The sequence below is a fragment of the Theobroma cacao genome, chromosome 7, assembly GCF_000208745.1.
Source record: "Theobroma cacao cultivar B97-61/B2 chromosome 7, Criollo_cocoa_genome_V2, whole genome shotgun sequence".
Taxonomy (NCBI): domain Eukaryota; kingdom Viridiplantae; phylum Streptophyta; class Magnoliopsida; order Malvales; family Malvaceae; genus Theobroma; species Theobroma cacao.
In genome coordinates, this window is record NC_030856.1 from 7,495,598 (window position 1) to 7,517,132 (window position 21,535).

The 21,535-nt window shown below is 33.2% G+C and overlaps 2 protein-coding genes across 4 annotated transcripts; both read right to left on the bottom strand.

Moving 5' to 3' along the window:
• Positions 1,008-4,795, bottom strand: LOC18594300 (LEAF RUST 10 DISEASE-RESISTANCE LOCUS RECEPTOR-LIKE PROTEIN KINASE-like 2.1). Of its 3 annotated transcripts, none has more exons than XM_018125265.1 (4): positions 4,756-4,795; positions 3,558-4,259; positions 2,448-2,489; positions 1,008-2,366 (listed from the first exon to the last, which is right to left on the bottom strand). In XM_018125265.1, exons 1-4 carry the CDS (start codon positions 4,775-4,777, stop codon positions 1,207-1,209), a joined length of 1,926 nt encoding a protein of 641 aa, XP_017980754.1. In that variant the 5' UTR covers positions 4,778-4,795; the 3' UTR covers positions 1,008-1,206. The 3 variants fall into 3 exon arrangements, with proteins under 3 accessions (XP_017980754.1, XP_017980753.1, XP_017980752.1); XM_018125264.1 differs by having other exon boundaries at positions 4,353-4,787; XM_018125263.1 differs by having other exon boundaries at positions 3,558-4,787.
• LOC18594301 (ATP-dependent DNA helicase 2 subunit KU70) lies at positions 6,947-18,008 on the bottom strand. Its single transcript, XM_007021813.2, has 19 exons — positions 17,817-18,008; positions 17,647-17,724; positions 17,259-17,375; positions 15,832-15,946; positions 15,480-15,585; positions 15,249-15,366; positions 15,037-15,120; positions 14,886-14,944; positions 14,327-14,460; positions 14,200-14,243; positions 13,461-13,537; positions 12,611-12,758; positions 11,543-11,604; positions 10,430-10,490; positions 9,297-9,389; positions 9,098-9,218; positions 8,375-8,477; positions 8,079-8,265; positions 6,947-7,522 (listed from the first exon to the last, which is right to left on the bottom strand). Exons 1-19 carry the CDS (start codon positions 17,880-17,882, stop codon positions 7,409-7,411), a joined length of 1,887 nt encoding a protein of 628 aa, XP_007021875.2. The 5' UTR covers positions 17,883-18,008; the 3' UTR covers positions 6,947-7,408.

A 21,535-nucleotide genomic window follows, 5' to 3' on the forward strand; every position in this document is an offset into this window, starting at 1 on the left:
ACAGAAAAAAAAAAGAATATGACAAATAGAACATAAAATGTATATTTGACATAATAAAAAAAAAATATGATTGATGGTTCATAAAAATTTGTGAAAGAAAATCTGTAAAGATTTAAAATATATGAATAAATAAATATAAATAATAATATAAATTAAAAAAATAAAAAAATAAAAACTTGAAAATTGAATCAAGCATATGAAATTATTTTGTTATTTTTTACTTGTATTAATTATTAAACCAAAAATGATTTTGGGGGAGCCATTAGAAAATTTATAAAAAAATTTAAAAACTTTATATAATATGTAAACAAAATTTTTAATTTTGGCCCCCATCCCATAAGGAGGCACCGCCCCTGCTCCTACTCATTATGAAGAATGAGCTTAAAAGTATATACTTTCCTCTTAACTGATGTACATTGAATGCAAAGAAAGTTGCACCTTGTCTGCCCCAAATCAAGGTAAATCCTTCACATCAACAGTCTTGGTTGCATTTATGTTGTTAACTTCTAGCTAGAACCCCTCTTTACAGAACCAAGGAGGTTGAGGAGCTACAAACCTCCCTCATTTGGGGAATGTCTTCCACTAGCTTGCCCATACTTCGCTCTTTAATTTTTTCCAGCAACTGGCTGGCTGTCTTGGCCTTACTACTAGGTTGAGGCTCTGACATCAAAATGTAAACCCTGTCAAAAATTAGTATTTCTGGTGTTCCACTGACACGGAGGATATATATGCTCCCCAGGGGAAATGTCTCTACAATTTTCTGCATGACTCTAGTTAAGGTTTGGCCTCATATACACCATTTGTTTATTAAAAATCACAGTTTCAAGGAGCTTTTTACAAATGAAAAGTCATTTAGTACAATCAGCATTTATTTCTTTGTTTTTCTACTTGAGGGGAACATATTTGAAAATTGAATTTAGAGCCTCCATTTGAGAGGAAAGGATGCCTACCATTGAGGCACTGTCTTAACTATCTTCTGTCAATATGCAGTACCACATACAGTGAAGTAATAAACACAACATAAATTGTAACTGCAAATGAAGCTCTCTAACAACAGTATGATACATTAACTACCCATGAACTTTGTACAGAATATGGTTGAAGAAGTTCACTACTAGTTGTGACAGGTTGAAAATTATCAATCAGACACACATAAAATATCTTTAATTTAATACACTATCAGACAGTGATGAAATATATGATCCCTTATGATTCACTATTCATGGTAGTGGCTGATGAAAATAATGCTATTTGTGAGGAGTTTTGGGGCGATCTTGGAGGAGAAAACAGGAAAGGTCTGGGTGGAATTGCTAGAGATTGAAGGCTTCCTTGTAACATCTCCAGCACCTTTGTCATTGATGGTCGATCCGCTGGATTAGTTTGAATGCACCACAAGCTCACTACAATCATCTTCTTGGTTATTTCTTCCTCTTCAACTGTGATTCCTTGACGATTGAAATATGCTTCTTGTTGGAGATGCTCATAAATCCATAAAGGAAAATTCATTTCACTGGTTACAGACGGTCCATTATGAACATTTTCCTTTGCTCCAACCATTTCAAGGACCATCATCCCATAGCTATAAACATCGGACTTGTAAGAGACTCCTCCAAAGTTTCGACAAAACAGTTCTGGAGCAATATATCCGATTGTTCCTCTAGCACTTATCATAGAAAGAATGCTCTCCTTCCTCTCACATAATTTAGCAAGACCAAAATCTGAAATCTTGGGACAGAAACTCTCATCTAGGAGGATATTATGAGGTTTTATGTCCAAGTGCAAAATCCTCGTGTTACAACCTCCATGTAAATATTCCAGTCCTCTAGCAATGCCAATTGCAATTTCAAACAATGTTTTATGCTCTAGTAGATGACTTTTATCTGGGGATCCTTCACGATAGATGAACTTATCCAATGATCCATTGGGCATGAATTCATAGATTAGAGCTCTCACTGACCACTCATAACAGAAACCAAGAAAAGTCACTACATTGACATGAGAGGTTCTACTTATACTAGCCACTTCATTGATAAATTCCTCTCCATCCCCCTTTGATTCACTAAGGACTTTCACTGCAACAAGACGACCATCATTTAATTTACCTTTGTAGACACTGCCAAATCCCCCTTCTCCAAGCCTATCTTTGAAGGACTTGGTTATTTTCCTGATGTCTGAAAAAGAATATCGTTTCGGAGCAAGATCAGAACCATACTTCATTATGAATGCCTCAATCCTTTCACTGTTCTTTTTACCTTGCTGGAAATTCATCAGTATTCCACTTGAGATTAACAATGATGATCTCTTATGCCTCAAGGTAAACACCACAACACAAACTACCACAATAGCAGCCCCAGCCACACCCAAGCCTGATTGTAGAGAATGGCCAGTCAGCTTAAAAATGTGAGTAAATGCATATTAAAATTTATGAAATGAGTTTAGTACGGTACCAATGATTAGTTTAATCTTCAAACTGGTACCATTAGATGACCCTGTAACACACACCAAAAGAAAAGGAATAAAGAAACGATTTTGTAATAATTAATAATTTCTCTTTCTGACATAGGAAATTGCCACATGAAAGTAACCAAGTCGCTGTAAGATTTGAATATTGCAATAAAGAATATATTAATTCAGATGATTAGAGGTGTCATCTTCACCATATTTTAATTTGCAGATGGTTTTTAACATTATATGAAGCCAATCGCAAAGTGTCCAGTTTCATACTCTGAAAATGTCAAGCTGGTTTTCTTAAAGTTGGCAGTAAAGATAAAGTTGTTTGACTATTTAGATAACTCAAAATAATTTCCTTGTTCCAGCTTTTTCATATCAAAAAGCACTACCACATTAGAATAATAACATGCGCATCAGCTGTCAACTTAAAGCTGATTCAAAGTGACAAACAAGGCTGGCAGCTAATTGAATACTTACCTTCAAATATATTAAAAGAAGCAATTAGTGATACAAAAAGTCATGCCAGGCCAAAAAATCCATGTGAAACTCGCGATTCCGATGTCGGGAAAAGCGGGGAAGGTGATCCCACGGTGGGATCACCTAGACCATGACTCACACGGTTGGGAAAAGCGTGGAAGGTGATCCCACGGTGGGATCACCTAGACCATGACTCACACGGTTGGAAAAAGTTGGGAGGTTTGGGAGAAATTGTTCTACAGGTTCTTTTTCCATTTTTTAATGGAAAAAGAAAACAAGGGGTGAGGGAAGCAAAACCCAGAAAAAAACCAAAGAGTTTGGTGAATTCTTGCCCTGACTCTTGAATTTGCAAAATGCTTGAACTTGGGTGAAAGTGATAAATATGTATGGCTGGAATTCTAGACTTAAAATGGAGCTGATGAAAGAAATAAAAACAACAAAATCTACACCAAGCAATTTCTTAAACTGATTGATATGAGATTGACCTTACTGAATTTTCTGCAAAAATCATTATGAAATCCCTATGATCATGGTTAGGAACCTTTACTTCTATAGAATTTTGTCCAAGAAACTTCATTTGATCAACAAACTCTAATTAATCAAAATAATCTGTCCGTTTTTGCGCATACCTGGTGGAAGACAGGTTGATGGATCTGTACGATCTGAGCAGTAACAAGTGAATTCACTCAGAGTCTTGTTATAACCACACACCCCACCGGAAGCACTGCATGCCGCACACTTGGAAGCAATATTTGCATCCCATTTCAGCCCAAAGCCATTACGAAGTGGTAGAACTAGAGTGTCTGGAGTTGGATTGTTCACTATAGTCTGAACTGCTGTAAAAAAAGCTGGAACAATGACATTGCTCCGACATAATCCCAAGCCACCCTTTGCTTCAGCTGAAAGGTTGCCAAAAGCTGATGCTATGACATAGTAATTTGTTCCATTGCTGGTGCAGTTAAACTGACTTGGAAACCCTGAAGACTGGTTGGCAATACTAGGACAATCATAGTATAATGTTACGTTCTCAAGATTCCAAGCATAACTCAACAGGTTGAAGTCCAAGGTGGTGTTGGCAAGGTGCTGGGGACAAAGCGTTGTCAGATAATCAGTTCTAGCCACAGTGAAAGCTTGTATATCCGTGTTGATCTCAATAACTTTGTAACTTAGTGACATGATTGTAATCTGGAGTTCTTCATCTCCCTGGCAAGTTAACTCCATCCCAGGATTCCCACAGTATTCTGGCCTATCACCTCCCCAGAAAGGATATGTAACATTTTGGAAGGTTCCACACCGGAGTGGCTTGCTGCATACCTCATATGTATCATTGCCTGCACAGAAAAATGTTGGAACTTGGACTGATAAAAGGATAAAGATGACAAAAACCAGGGCTGATGAAGATGCAGAAATACAGAGATGCATACTGAGACAGAGAGATAGAGAGCTATTTCGGTTGGGAGATAGTAATTTCCAGAGGGATATGAGAGAATCCTCCATTGTTAACAATGTAAAGTATTTGGCAAATGGATGCAGCGTATTGACCTCTGTTTCTCACCATTTTCATAATCAATTGACTAAAGTAAAATTAACAAGTTGATGCATCTAGAAGACTTGCCAAGCCAACCAAGGGAAGGAACACAGAGAAATTATATTACATCATTAAGAGACTTTTGGCTGATTAAAGAAGTATTTAATGACTCTAATCACTTCAAAGAAGCAACATACAAGTTTCCCAATATTCCTTTATTTATTAATTATCGGACTGGGGGTTGTTGTGGTTGGTAATGATGATGCTGGGGGCTTCAATGTTATAAAGTGATACTATACCATGGCTTGGTATGCCCGCCATCCCCCACTAAAGAAAGACGATGAGGATTGGGTCATGTCTTCTCTTCCTTTACTTCAATGTAAATATATAATTGTGGCATGACTCTGTAAATTGACAAATCGCCTACACTGAACATACTGTAGGTGAGATTGCAGGACGGGGGGATGCAGATTCGCTTTTCTTTTCTCTCTCCTTTGATTTTTCCAGGTAAAATAATTCCAATTCGGATTTTGAACAAGAAGATATTTATCTTCACTTATTTTTTTAGATACATGCTCGACAAGTTAAATATTTGTAAGCATAATATATTATATTTGATAAATTACATCAGATCATCAAATGATGTCATGTTGTCAATTCATCGATTCTTCATTTTCTTCTTCTTTGATGTACAATTTTGAAAACTGTTCTCTCTTTCTATTTTGCAGCAAGAAAATGGATGACAAAAAGACAATAATTTTTGGTACCTTATGATATTGTCAATTACGTTATCTAGATTGAATATAGTTTTTTTAAAATAATATTTATTTTTAAATGCTATTAATAATATTTATTTTTAAATATTTTAAAATTTTAAAATCATTTTTTAATGAAATGATATAATCTGAAAACCTAACTGTGTATATAGAAATTATATGTTATCAATATGTTAAATTTAAACTCTTATTATAATATATATTCTTTTAATCTATTTGAGTCTTAGACATAGACAAGTGGAGAATCCTTATTGCCTTAACAAAGGAAAGAGAGGATGCAAAAATTACTATTTAAAATTTAACACAGAGACAGAGAGAGGGAGAAAGATGAACACAAATTCATCATGATGCCAATAGGAAGATGAGAGATTATATTATGAATATTGTCATATATATTTTTATTTACAAAATTAATTTATTAGTTTTTTTAAATATATTTTAATGTGATTTATAGCAATCTTTTAATCCCATTTGTGAAGTTTAAAGATTTTATGTAAAAAATAAATAAAATAATAATCCATTGGACATTCATTAATAGTGATTGGACTGTTTTCATTCTTTGAAGTCTCATTCAAAATATAGTTGATGTACCACGAACGAACAACCTTCCATTGTGGGTCAACGTCAACTGCAATTTCTACCCTAAAATTCAAAAACTAAATGCCAAAACTGGGTGCTATCTATATATATATATATATATATATATATTATTCCAATGACTAAACTTATCCCACTTGCTGTTATGTTGAAAAGAAGCAAAAGAAAGAATGAGAGAGAGATTAGTCTTTAGTCATCAGATTCATCTTTGCCAATTCATGGAGGTGCCTACCTTTGGAGGAAATTTGAATCATCATGGGTCACTCCAAACTTTGATCTACAAACAGAATGCTGATGGAGATGTCCCAATTGGGCACCATTGGCTTTTACAATCATTAACTGTTTTAAATTTTAACACCAACTAATAATAGGAGAAAATCAATTAGTATACTGACTTTGATAAGGTCTCCAAACTCTTCAAATTAACTTGTGAAAAGGTTCTAAACTGCAACAGGAATAGATTTTTTTAAAAAAAAAGTTTGATTTAATTTGAAATATTTTGTTAGAAGAAACATTGATTTTCTACGAAGCATGATTTATGGGATTAAATATGGTTTAACTATACTTTATTTAATATTGTTTGATCATTCAAATATTATCCTTTATTTGTGGAGATTTGAAAAATATAATGTAATAAGGGAGATTTTTTAATTTTTTGTGGAAGAATTCAGCTAAAGGAATGTGAAAAATAAGTGAAAACTTATTACAAAAAAACCCCATTAAAAGTGGAATGATATTCTAAATGAAAACCCAGCAGAGCATGGCATAACCAATGGAACCAAATTTAATTTTTAAAAGAATCTAATTTGATATACATGACATGTACTTAGTTTTTTATAAATTTTTAAATAAGATAAAGTTACATATTTATCTTCAGTATCTAATTTTTAATTCTTTTCTTCACTTGATTGAGATAAACCAAATAAAAGATTTTGAGGTTTAAATTATGGTTTCTTTATAAAATTTAATAATTTAATTTTCTAAATGAAATTATTGATAATATAATTGAATTCCCATGCATTGCACGGGTTTGAAAGCATACATAAATATTTCACATGCCTGCATGCACACACACACATAAAAGATATGGTTTCACCAATAAACCCCATACCTGATGGCACTGTCTAACATAGGCTCAACATCATCGTCTTATCTTCCTAGAAGAAACCAGGAAGAAACTAGCAGATGAATGCCATTTTCATTTCCAGATGCAAAATTTTTCCAATATATATACAAATGGATTATGGATACTTAGACTAGTTGATGTGCATTGTCCATACTCTGTAAGAACAACAAGGCAGCATCGGAAACCAAATTCTGATATGCCAGAAAAACCTAGAATGTGCGAAAGCTCGTCTTAGTTTTGCAGGGACGATCAAGAACATATATTGCTGACCCTACTGTGCAATAAAGCTTTAGGCAAAAACGGATACTTAGCCTTGAAAAATACAGTTGCATCATGCAATGCCAAGCTAATTTTAGCATAACAATGGGAGGCCTATAATATGCCGCAATCACTGGGACATTATGGCAATATCCAATACCAGTCTTTGATTTTTTTCATCAGCTTCAACTTTGCTCATTTACCCATGCGGGTTAAAATCCTGCTGATCAAAGCTTCCTTCTTTCCGGTGACAGGAAGGTTGTGTGCACTCAAGTAAGTTTTCAAAGCTGCTACCGTTAAATCCTTCAACTGCAAAACGTGGAATCGACAAGTGAGATAGACTTCCTAAGAATAGACAGTGTAGCCATTTCAATACCCCAATTAGCAGCAATCATGCTGCACTGGGATTGAGACCTGAGGTTTCAATTTTCTCTTTAAAGTAAGTACTACTGACTACAAAAATATCAAGGTTTCATACCACGTCAGTTCCAAAGTCAGGAAAAATAAAAAGAAAAGAATCAGAAACCCAACTTAGAATATTTCTCCTAGTCCAGATTTCCAGCAGAAAAATGTCTCAAGAAGCCTATAAATTCTTTTTCTCTAAGCCCTCTTTCTCTAGGTAAACAGAATGCTAAGATGCTAGGAAAATTATGACATGGCTTTTTAAAAAACTTGAGGAATGAAATATCGTGACAGCTAGAAGTTCTGTTTTTTACTCTGAAATAGCATTTAATTGAACAAATTTAGCCTAGCCACAAATTCTAATTTGTACAATTTCTCTGTCAAATTTAGTTCAAGAGAATCCGTTTTATGACTAAGAGAAATTACAAGCATATTGAAACACAGCCAAAACACTTAATTTCACCTGCCCATTTTCTGCAAGGTCAGCCCAATCATAATTTGCAGACTCCTTAACTGCATTTTCCACAATTGTTTTACGCTTCCTAGAGGACTCACCCACTTTTCCTTTACCCAAAAAGTCCCTTTCCTCATCATAGTTGTCCCCATAGACAGAAAGCTTGAATTCTTCTATTGCCTTGACAACTGCTGGTCTGTGTAAAACAAATCACCTCACAATGACCAGTTGATATGTTGAAAGATTCTACAAAAGACCAGAAAAGGATGGAAGCATTTAAAGATGACAAGCCACATTTTTATTACCTAGCCAAACCTTCCTCATCAGGTAGTGTCTCATCAATGGTCTCTGGAATATCATCTTCTTCTAGAGCTAGAGCCTGCAGTACTGCATAATGTCTCTGCAAGGCTGCAAAGATATATCAAGACATAATCATGGAGTCAAAAAAGTTTAAAGCAAGAACGTGATTTAGTCAACTTGACACTACACTTTAATGGATGTAAAAATAGACACAGAATTAAAAGAAAAAGTAGTTTACACCTCAGAGATCAATATAATCAAACCTAAAAAGCACCCATATTGCTTGAAAACATGGAAACTGATACTATTTGGCAAGCTGTAATAAATGGATAAACTTGTAAGTAAAGAAGAATATGCAAACAACTGACACTATATCAAATCACAGGTTTAACCTTGTCCCCATATGTTTTTATATTCTGTATACAAACTAATTTTGGTTCCCTGATATGGCTCCAGAGCAAGTGATGTATGTTTATGATCATTGTACAGGCTCATGGTCTCAATTTCAAACAAAAGTTCAATCATGTTGAAAGGAAATAATACTTTTCACACACTTGAAACCATTCTAAAATTTCTGGCCAAATCTAAAGCTCACAAATACAAACATATGTCATTATACAATAAAGAGCTATTTAATGATTCATTAATTTTCATAACTGAAACAACACCAGTTATGAATGCCTAAGCAATTGAATTACAGTGTTTAAGTATTTAACATGACAACTTACCAGGGTTAGCAAATTGGGAAACTGAGAAATCCCTCATGTCAATACGTTTTATTAAAGCAGCAGCTTTCTGAATTTGATCCTCATCCGCTCGAGGTGCATCATCATCTGTATCTGGAAAAATCTGTGAAACATCACCAATGTTATCAGTGATAACATGACTTGAAAATCTTTTTGCATAAACTCATGAATATTTCCTTGCCTCTTCAACATCTCTGATGTCATCAGAGTACGGAAGGTATATCATGTGCATTCCTGGCGGCTCAATCTGAACACCAGCTTTAGCAATCTCATCCTGTGAAGTTTCAAGAAGATTGATAAGCTTTTTCAAAATTGTCTACATAAACATAAACATGAGGCAAAAAATTTGACTCATGTTTTGATTCAACTAGCATAATATGCAATTCGAATTGTCATTTTTACAACATGATCAATGAGAAAGGCAAAGTACTTTCCTCCAAGTTTCTCGCAAACCAAATTTAATTGCTTTACACACGTGAGGAAGTAAAACAAACTGCATAACATATAAGCACATGTAGCTTACTAAACCTCGTCCAGACTATGTTTATACATGCCAAGAACAGGTAAACAATTTCAAATGCATCAATAATGTGCATTATTCTTTCATAGAGTCCTTTGATGTACAGCACCTCTGCGCCAAGATTCAGTGGGAAATGCAGGTCATCAGCAAGCAATTAATAACGACACAAAGATATAATGATGCCTTCAAGTTTCCCTAATGAGTTTGGATATTTTAACATCATGATAATCCTAAATCAATTAATGATACAACATTGAAGTTCTGCTCTGATTTATGCATACCACTTAGTCTACTCAATCAAAATGACACAGTTTGTTCAGTTTCAAACAGAAATGTTTGAGCAGCCTTCTGTCCATCCCCTTCCCTTAAGAATTTCTTTCCCTCAACATTGGTCAAGCAGAGATTCAATTCAAACTCCATACAACAACCAAAGGACTTTAACAGAACAGCTAGCTAGCACCTTCCTTTATATGGCATATCAAGTTACAAAGCTTAAAACTCTTACAACTTGTGATAGAAGTTTTCAATTTCCATCACATTTCTGTATCATATTTCCCACTGTTGAGAACTGAAAAGCTGAAGGATTTGAGTCATACATCAGAGAGCTTAAGTCCACCAAGGTGCTTCTATTACCTTGGCATTTTAATATAAGGGAAAACAGAGAGAAGTAACAAGTTGACAACACAAAACAAGACAACCAGCAAAGTATAATTTCCCAAAAACAGACCTCACATTAATAACAAGGCCAGATGCATCAAGGTAATAATTTTGTTGAAAGTGTAAAAGTAACTTACTTGCGCAACTAAGGCAACCAATTGAGGATGAGATGAGCTCCCATAAAATGCAACTGCAAAACTGCAATGACACAAACACACCCACTACATATTCACCATTATTTGTAATGTGTTATCTGAGAGCTTAACTTTAAATACCATTCAATATCAGAATTATGGAAGTAATCATAATAAAGCAAGGCTTTGATCAAAATATCAATGCAAACCAATCAACAACCAAACACAATCATTACCACATGCTTTGTTCCTGTCCAGAAGACCAACTTAATAGAGATTTGCATACTATTCCAGGCAAATATATACAACACTTATTCATCAGAAAGCAACAAAGAGAAAAGGAGAATATAAGGTTTCTTAGGTGTTATCACCAAGACTAATATTTTTCATAAAAATTTGGTGATTTAGTCAATGTAGTCAATTAGGTCAGCTATAATGAACATGATGATAAAGAAAAAACTAGATTTAAATGTACATTTTCAACATGACATCTGCCACTTAAGATTCTGTTTGGTTGTCCATAAAGTGTCGCAAGAAATAAACACTTTGAAGAAGCGAAGTAAAAGAAAAAGAAAATATTATTCTTGAAAAAGTTTTATCTACAAAAAATTAGGCAAGTCATAAAAACTTTCCTTTTTTACAGTTGGAATGGTTGAAGGAAATGCTTTTGTATGGGAGCATGCTGCATAGTAAGTGGTATTTTCTCGAAAACTGAACACAAAAAGTGAAAGAAAACTGGCAAATGGTTTTAATTTCCATTTCCTCTCAATCATTTCATTGCCTCAGATTTACTTCAGTCATCCATTACAAGAAACTTTTGAAGTTATCCCTTCGTCTCCTTATCCTTGCAAATGAGAACCCATGAGATGACTAGTAACTATGTGCAATGTGATGATCAAAATGACAAAATCTATAAAGGATACTACACATGCAGAAAAGAATTCCTGAAATCCAATTTAAGAATTACTGATGTTCACTGAGATGAGAAAAACACCATATTACATTAAATCATATGTTATATCTCACAACGAGAACAATGCTCATGACACCTTTAGTAGTTTAGTTTGAAGAATAACAGTAGACCAGCACATAAAAGGTGAGTTGCAAACAACTAACCGCTTGAGCTGTAGCATAGACCTGTACAAGGCAATGAAAATGCAGGTGCTACCAACCACTTCCTATATTGGACAACCAGAAAAAGTTTAGTAATTCTAAAAAAAAAAGATATGGAGGTTCATTAAACCTAAGGACACTAAGTAACAAACAGCGGCCTGCATAGGTGTATCCACATCATAATATCAGTGATTAACCATGCTACAACATCATCTGCTGCAACTAAGCTGAATATGAACAGATTGATTTTGACCTCTTAAGATGGTAATTTAACCTCAATCAAATACCAAAAGGCCAACTAGAAAGACACATAGACCTGCATAAAAATTGAGTTGAGCTTGGACCACCCATGGTTCAATAATATGTTCTCAGATGTTGTTAATATGCCTTATAAGGAATACGTATTGTGATCTCCGGTCCTCATTTGAGGATGTCTTCAATAAAACAACCCAGCAGGTTATCAGAATGGTAAGGACTCAGAGGTGACACCTTACATTTGAATGAGGCAAAGGAGCTTGGGCCACTATTATACAAGGAATTTTTATAGGTTCTTTTAAAACTCTCTTGATTACTGTTGCATTCAAAACTCTACAATGATATCTTCCAGGAGGAGAGGTGGGTGTTTATTGAAGGTCAGCCAGATGGATAGAGAAAGGATCAACACTCATACCAAAAATATTAACTATCTCAGCAACATATATTTTTGCACAAGCAAGAAAGCAAATGCATCTGCCATCTCTAAAGTTAACTCATTTTTCTTTTTCTCATGACTGCAGCATAGTTCAATAAGTTTCGAAAGAAAAAATAAAACAAGTAATAGACATACAATTGTACTTCCACTAAACTTGTATTCTATGTCTTAAGAAAGTAGTCCTAATCAAAATTATCATTCACGTAAAATGATTGTAGTACATTACAATTCCCTTTCTTAATTTCAATAACTGAGAAAGAAAGACATCTGAAAAACAAATAAGTTTTGACATAGGAAAATCTACAAGATCAAGATCAAAGAAGATGCAAAAAATTGAAGAAAATAAACGTCTATATCATATGAGGAAATACTAAACAAACCTGGTCACTAGGATACACAAACGTCGATGGCCTCAAGTTGTGATAATCTTTTAAGCAACTTAATGGCTTGAATCCAAGAAGACGAAGGCATCCTGTTGATATTCCTTTCATTTCAGATATTTCATCCATCGAGAACTTGACATTCTCACTGTAAAGCAGGTTCGTGCGGGGGGGTTGATTAGGAAAAAATTATAGAAAACTAAACTGAAATATTAACAAATATAACATATGGTAAGGTTTCAAATGCATGTCTTAAAGACAAAAACTATGTGATTCCCTGATGAATCAATAACCCAAACATCATCATGACTGGAAGTTCCTTCTAAATTAGAGAACTTTTTTTATTGGCCCTGATGGACCAACAACACAACCATCACAGTGACAGGAAGATACTGTACATTGGAAAACTTCTTTCATCAATCAAGGACGTAAGCTGCCATGTCTGCCCCATAATATGCACCACAGATATTAGCAATTAACAGAAATAACATTTTTACCTTTACCCCTTTGATGAATTATTTTCTATTAGAAAAAGGTTTTTGGTCTTTATTAAAGAAAATATAAAAAATATCTTGTATTGCCTCTTGAATAAAATTGTCCCCAAGAATCATCCCAATATCAGAGGTAATTCTAATAAATGAGGAAAAGGAAAACTTTACATTATCGATTTTCCTTGAGAAAAGAAACACAATGTCACAATATACCGAATCCACTATTGAGACCAATATCCAATAAGTGACTAATATTTTACACATAACTGGCCATATGCATGGAGTTTTCAATAATTTACACACATAATCTCTTTCCACATTTTATCAGATGAAAAACTATGGATGATAGCTGTGCTTACTTTCTATAGGGCTGAAAGCGTTTAGGAGGTTCCTGAATCAATGCACCAGTATCCTCACAGATCAAAGATCTTTCAATCTGCACCATATCATTAAATAATCAAACTTCAAATGTATAACTACAGCTTCACTTCCACATATGGAAAAATAAATAAAAATCACAAATGCTAAACAAGCAGTAAACTTCTTGATCACATTTCTTTTTACCTTACCCTCATTAAAATATCTCACAATACAGAGAAGCAAGGATTTCATCAAAAAAAATGATACCACAAAAACCATTTATCAAATTACACTGCTTAATAGCCCACCGTCTCTTCTAGCTCCATTGAGAAAAATATAAATCATGCATACAAAACTCTACAATGATATCTTACTCCATAATACATGTATAAAGCAAAACAAGCACTGTCTAATATGCTAAATGTATCAACATGTCACATCCTAAATTGTGAAAAATCTTTTAACTAAAATCAGTAACAGATATCCCAAGAAAAAAGGACGGGTGGGGCAGGATAGTGAGAGACAGACAGAAATATGTAAAAAATTTGTAAGTGGGAGAAAAGGTTGGAATGTCAAGAATATAAAAGCTTAAAATAGAGAAGCATTCCAAATTAGATCACTGATGTTTATAGTTGTATAAATAATCATTTTCGGTTGTCACACAGCATGAACCTTTTCAGAATTACCAAATATAAGAGCCTATGCACTCCTGAGACATAAAGAACAACTTGTAGTTACCTTTAAAGGAAGATTAGTGACAGAATCAAGCCATGTAATTGCCCCTAGGAATATAGGGAAAAAAAAGTTATGAAGTATGGTACTAGGTGATATCCAAAGTTTAATTAGAACATGGAGTACTGTCTACCTGGAACAGCTGGACGAATTAAGGCATAAGTATTCAGCTGAATTGACAATCCATTGGTGATATCAAATGTGATCCTTCTAATAATCCTCCTTGTGAACATACACTTCCTCAGTTGATCTTTCGTATCTTCCAATCTGAAATTAGATTATGGGCAATTTCATAAAATGGAAATGTTGAAACTAGATGAATTGTGAATGTACTTAGATATAGATCTTTTAGCAGTGAACCTGTTCCCAGGTATATCTTTGCTTCATTAAGAAACTGGTGGCCCAGAAAAAAATCAATAAAGATTATTAAATTTAGAAATATCCATTGAAAGTTAATATTAGTTCTATGCATGAGGAAAGAGTTCATAAACAGTGCTTAACCACATGCTTTCAATTTACAACTCAAATGTAATATGAGTGAAACTGATAGCACAACTCAGAAAATTATTTTATTCAAACAATGTCAGATTTGTGGACATAGCTGGTTCTTTCACTTAAAAGTATAATGCCTAACAGATATAAGTGATTGCACAAAAGAGATAAGGTAAATATATAAGACCATAAACACATACTTCTGGCCAGCAGAAGGCATAAATTGAACAAGGTCTTCACCATCTAAACCAAGCAAATCCTGAAAGACATAAAGATTGGTAACTGACACAAATACATATAATCAGCCATGGAATCTGCACAAGAAAACACAACATGAAAGAATAAACATACAGCATAGAAAACTTTAACATTAAACTCCTCATCTGGACAACTCAAGGGGAGAAGTTCAATTGAGATTCCAAGATCTTGTGCATCCTGTAAAGAAAAAACAACAGAGGTAAAGAAGAATGCTGATGACACAATCTGGTAATGAAATTCTGTTTGATAAATTGCATTCATGGAACACTGAATCGTAAAGCATATGCAACTTATATTTATTTTACTTTAGCTCGCTGCAATGAAGTTCTTTTCATATCTGCTTTTGCAGCACCCTGGAGACCTCCAAAAGGATCATCTTCATTAGTAAAGAGAAGAATCCTCTTATCAGCTGTCTTAATAGACCTGAAAGAGTTGTGCTGTCAAAAATTACAAAGCCAGACACAGGAACCTTGGGAAACAAAAGAAGAAAAAAATTCCGTGCTTAGTCATATGAAAAATCCAAAAGGTAAGCATACCCTTTACGGAGAAGAGCTTGGGCAACCCAGAGAGCATTGTAAAGAGAATTCTCCCGAGATCCAGGCACAATACCATACTGACTCCCAATTTCTCTCATAAATGATTCTGCACTAGCTCATAACAAGATGTATGTTGGTGACTTAAAATTTTGTAACTACAAATTTTTAATATAAAAGATCACATTCACTGAATCAAATTAAAATGTAGTGAACTTTAAAAATCTAGTACTTTAAACATCGGTTTAAGGTATTGTAGAAACAATGCAGAGTCAAAGAAGGCAGACCCATGCTTAGAATCAGATTTTCATCATTGATCTCCATAAAACACAAATTCATTTTGAACAAAATTTACCTTGTAAACAGTCAAATTCTTTTATAAGTCTTGCTGTTGGCCTGTCTAGGTGCTCCCTTTCCGCAACATTAAAAACAAAAACACCATTTAAATCCTGCAAATTCTTCTTTTCCCTCTGCATTCAGAAAACAAAGATGGTAAGAAACTATATCATAGGCAGCACACATGATGAGCATATAGCAGATAATACAAAAACCAACTAAGAGGAGTTATCCTACATTCTAGAAAACTATTGACTAGTACGAGCAGCTAATATGACCATAACCTCATTGTAGGATAGACACAGACAAAGATGTAACTTAGGCTAGACCAAAATAAAGAATGACAGATTAACAACATTAAACAAGGGGTACATACAAAAGATACTTTACCTGTTCAAATCTTGGGGCATATGAGGGGAGTCGGATGAAAGCAAGGATTTTAAAACTTTACCCTTAAAAAACTTAGTCATCTCCTCTAGTATATTCATAGATAACAGTTCATGTTAAAAGGGAAGAGAAAACTAAACGAAAGCGGCAGGAGAGTTGACAGAAAAATAACCTGTCCTAGGAGAATCACTTCTTGACTACCTGATTTGTTATTGATATAATCATCAGTTGATGGGAACTTGAGCTTTAATTACTAGGTTCATAACTAGTCCTCATATTACAGGCCACTTATCTAACAACATTTAGATCCGGTTCTAGCATTCATCACTTATGCAACTGTTTATGAACGGTTTTGCAATATCAGACCAAACAATCAGACTTTGATAATAAGATCTGATCTTAACTGATTCAAGTAAGGTATTAGTATTTGTCCTATTGGATGACAAAAACTTGCATTTCTTATTTTTTAACTATGTTTAAGTGAGAATTGTAAGGAATTCTGCTATTGCTCATCACTATCCATGCATGAAATAGTATAGACAAGGTGCATCTTCAAGCCAAATGCCAGAATTTTTAACATAGTTACTGGTACCTCAAAGCCAAGAAGATGGGACAATTGCCCCAGATCCTATTTTGAAGCAAGTGATATAATAGGTATCCAAGCCTGCATTTTTCCAACTAAACAATGACAAGGCATGATTATATTTTGGAAATGCTTCTGTATGCTACTAAAATCATGTATCTTCCTACCACATTGAATCAGTTAAAATACAAACTAAGGTCATTGTAGAACATGGAATCTTCTTTATTTATTCTTCTGCTTTACCCTTGGTATGTATAGAAAAAAGTATAATGTGCTAAAGTCGCATGCTTAGCCAATTGTTAGCTGTAACTGCGCAATTCTTCTTAGAAATCAAAATCAAAATTCTTAACGCTATGCCCTAAGTGAAAGCCCTGCTCTGCCTTTTTCCTATAAAAGGAGTAGAGGTTCTAACTACAGCAAATAAACTAGTAATTAATGTCCGCTAAATGGCAGAGTTAGCTAGAATCGAATCTTACAGTGTTAAAGAAGCAAATTGCAACTTCATCGTATGATCTACTAATGATTTGAGTCTTGAGTGATTCTGCAATACAGCTGACGGCGAGGTCGAAATGAGTTTCATCCTTTTGATCTTTCTGTCAATATTTAAACAAATAAGATAAATAAAAATTCAAGAACTGCTAGTCACATTGCATTTCAAATAGAAAAAAGCAACACATGTTAACCAAATAATATAACCATTGACGAACAATATAACCACCATATTAAACCAGGAGATTAAAAACAAAAGAAAATCCAATCGAGTATAGTTATTTATATATAAAATGTTAAGAGAATGAAAGATAAGAGATTGAAAAGGAAATGGGTTTTTTTTTTCCTTTTATATACATAATATAGAAAACTTACACAAGGACAGGTAGTGTTGAACATTTTGGGAGAAGCGTCGACCAAGTAAACGACATACTCTTTAGAGCTCGCACTTTGCTGCAAAATAGGACAAAAATAAAGCACTACAATTCCCATTTCTTTACCATGCAGAAGAATACAGCAGAAAAGAACAGAAAAATAGAGGAAACCTGGAAGAATTCGTTGTCTGAGCCGTCTTCTTCATCCTTGAAAACATCTTCCGGGTCCAAATCCATTGTTGATGAAAATTCTTTGAAGGGTTTTTGAAGGGGTTTTTGGGTTATTTTCCTTCCCAGTTCCTTCCTCGCTACCCGCCTATGTTTTTAAATAGATTTCGAAAATCGGGAGCCGAGGATTCTTGGACAAGCTAAAGGGGTGTGTCCTGTCAAAATGTTAAACAAATCAAGTAGTGGCTGATCATGGGCTGAGAAGCCTGTTAAGGCCCATATTACGTCCAACATTTAGTGTCTATTTGATTTGATATATTTTTAACTTATTTATTTTTTAAAAACATAAGTTAGATTAAATAATATTTTATGAAAAACTTTTAAAAAATATTTTTTTAAAAAAATCTAAAAAAAAGCTTAAAAAACTTGTAATAGGAATTTTCTTTTTTCATTTTTTTACAAACACATCAGTTTCATAAGAAAGTTATTTTTTTTTTCAAAAAGATCTTCTCTAAAAAAAAATCCCTCCTTCTCTCCCTATTGATCTCCCTCTCATCTGTTCTTTTATGCAAATCATTCTTCTAAAGTTTTTTTTTATTCTTACAAAAATTTTAAAAAAATAAGATCCAAAATTCAAAATTGTATTCAGGTATTATTTTTTTTTCTTTCTATTTTGTTTTTCATTTTATTCTCTATGTTTTTTTTGGGCTTTGAAAGCTCTCTTTATTGTTTGATGTTTCTCAATTTATTGTTTGATATAATAATATGTGATGTTTATTTGTTTTTAATATTTTTCTAATATATGTAATATTTATTTGTTATTATTGAAATAATTAATCAAACAGGTTAATGGTTGTTGAGATAAATTAAATGAAAATTGAAAAGTCAATATATGTACTCTGTTTGTGGTAACTCAATTTTGAAGAAATTTTTCTTTTTGATATAACAATAGGAGATACTAGAAAAAAATTGAAATAGAATTTAATTCCTTTGACAATAGGAATTATAAAATCCCTGAACTTTTTAATAATGAATTTCACATTTAAGCTAATAGTATCTAACAGATGATATGGAACTTATCATTAATTTATGAGTTATTTATAAATTATGTGTTACTTATAAATTATTTGTGAAACTTTTTTATGATTTATTATTAATTATAAACTTTATGTTATATAAAAATGCTTTTTATATTTTCAAAAATATATTTTAAATAGATAAAAAAGAAAGTTAACTTTTTTTTCTATTTTGAATAAAGAAATTTATGATTAATAGAAAGTTATTTATTAAATACCCTTTATAATCATTTTAACAAAAATTAGAGTTTATATAAGTTATTTTGCCAAACAGCTTATCTATAAAAAAGAGCTTATAAAAAGTAAATTTACCAAATAGTTTTAACTTAATTTTAAAAGTTATTATTTTTCATAAGAGCTTTATAATAGCTTTTAAACTAAAAAAAAGCTAAGCCAAATATGCTTTTGACGCTTTTTGGCATCTATATTCTCTTATTCGGGCCCAGATTAGGCATAATTTTCAGCTGGCTTTAGGGCTTGCTGAGCTTGAATAACTTTTTCTTTATAATTTATTTATTATGCATAGAGAGAATCATTTTATTTGTTTCATATGTCTTATGAAATATAACTTGAAAAAACAATTATTAGAGAAAGTATTTAGAGAGAGTAAAAATATCTTATTCAAATGTATATTTACAAATGAAGTGAGGGGTCTATTTATAGATTAATAATCCTTTAACTAGATAGAATTTACAAAATAAAAATAATACTAAGAGATTTAATGGATGAATTAAATCTTAATCTTAATCCAATCTAATTACATTCAAATTTAGCTATATATAACAAAATAGATATTCATACATATATTCATACCACTCCCCCTTGAATATCTATGTTATTAAATATATGCCTCGTTATTACCCTACTAGAAAACAAAATCTCATAGAAAAAATTCGAGTGAAAGAAAAAGAGTACATAATTTTTTTCAAAAATATGCTTTTGAAATACTGTTTTATTAAAAACCTTATCAAGAAAAACTTAGTGGGAAAAACCTTGATGAAGGAAAAGAATATAGTGCGTATTTTACTCCCTTAATGACTATATTATTTAAGAGTTTTAAAACAACGCTCTCTAAAATTTTATACCAACTTTTCAAATGTTGCAAATGGAAGGGCTTTGATGAATAAATTTGTTAGATTGTTATTTGAACAAATTTGTTAAACACTAATATCACCATTTTCTTGGAGATCATGAGTGAAGAATTTTGGTGAAATATGTTTTGTTCTATAGCCTTTAATGTATCTTTCCTTTAATTATGTTATACAAGCAGTATTATCCTCATATAAGTTGTTAGAATTTTTTTCTTCGTTCACAACCCACATGTTCCTCAAATATGTTAAGTTATAGAACATAACCAGACACATTCACGACTTCTTTCATAAATTGCCAAAATTTCTGCAAGGTTAGAAGAAGTAGCAAATATTATTTGTTTTACAAAATATTATGAAATAGTCATACCTCCACATGTGAATAAGCAACCTATTTGCAATCGAGCCTTGTATGGGTTAGATAATTGTTTTGCATTTGCATAACTAATTAAATTTGATTTTGATACATTTGAGTAATATAAGCACATGTCTAGTATTCCTCGGAGATATTGAAGTATATGTTTAATTTGATGTCAATGTCTTGAGTTGGAAAAGAACAATATCTTGCTAATAAATTTACAAAAAATGATATATCTAACCATGGCACTCAATGGATCCATCCTCGTCCTCAATTGTTGATCTTAACGCTTTTGGAGCTTGTGGGCGATTTCCACCTCCTCCACTTGAAGATGTTCCACACATTGCCTAAGAGAAAATGAATGCACATGAGATTGTTCGATTTGGTGTGACAAAGTTGATGAAGAAATACACTATAAAAGCATGAGGATATTGGTTAGAGGTCCATGTAGGGCCATGGGGTCACAATGCTAAACTTGTGAAGAATTTAAGCATCAATGGAGAGATGGGAAACATGGTTAGCAGGATGCTACAGTTGCTGAAGTTTTCCCATCAAATTATGTTTGGCATTTTTGAGACCCAAAAGGACCTCCCTTAAAAGTTACATTAAAGAGATTTTATGGCAAGGCTCCAACTGTGGTTGAAGTGTGCATGCCAGTTGGAACTCAAGTCCCTAACAGATATAAGCGCATGTGTGCATGCCAGTTGGAACTCAAGTCCCTAACAGATATAAGCGCATGATGAAGGTTGACATTATAGTCCTAGAAACTGATGAGGCTACCTTGTTGAAAAAATGGCCCTTTATTTGGATTTCAGTAGCAGATAGTTATGGCGAGATTCAATTGATAACTGAAGATTGAAGAAGGCTTGGCTGTATACGATGTCGTTTGTCTTATGTCTAATGTTAAGTGTCTAAACACTGGACAATATGTCATTTTACTTCTTTTAATTTTAGTTATGGTGAAACGTTAAATGTTGAAGTCGTTTTGGGTGTTTTAGTTATGCAACACCTCCTTGTGTAAATTTTTCATGCTCTTTATTTCTTTTGTACACACATCAGTGCTGTCGTTTTATTCCTCTATTGAAAAGCTTAACAGCCATAATTGTTCTTTCTGTGTATGTTACCATTGCTATTGCACAAAAAATAATACATTGTATTTTGTGCTTAGTCGACTTACCTTGATTTAGTCTCCTAAGGCTA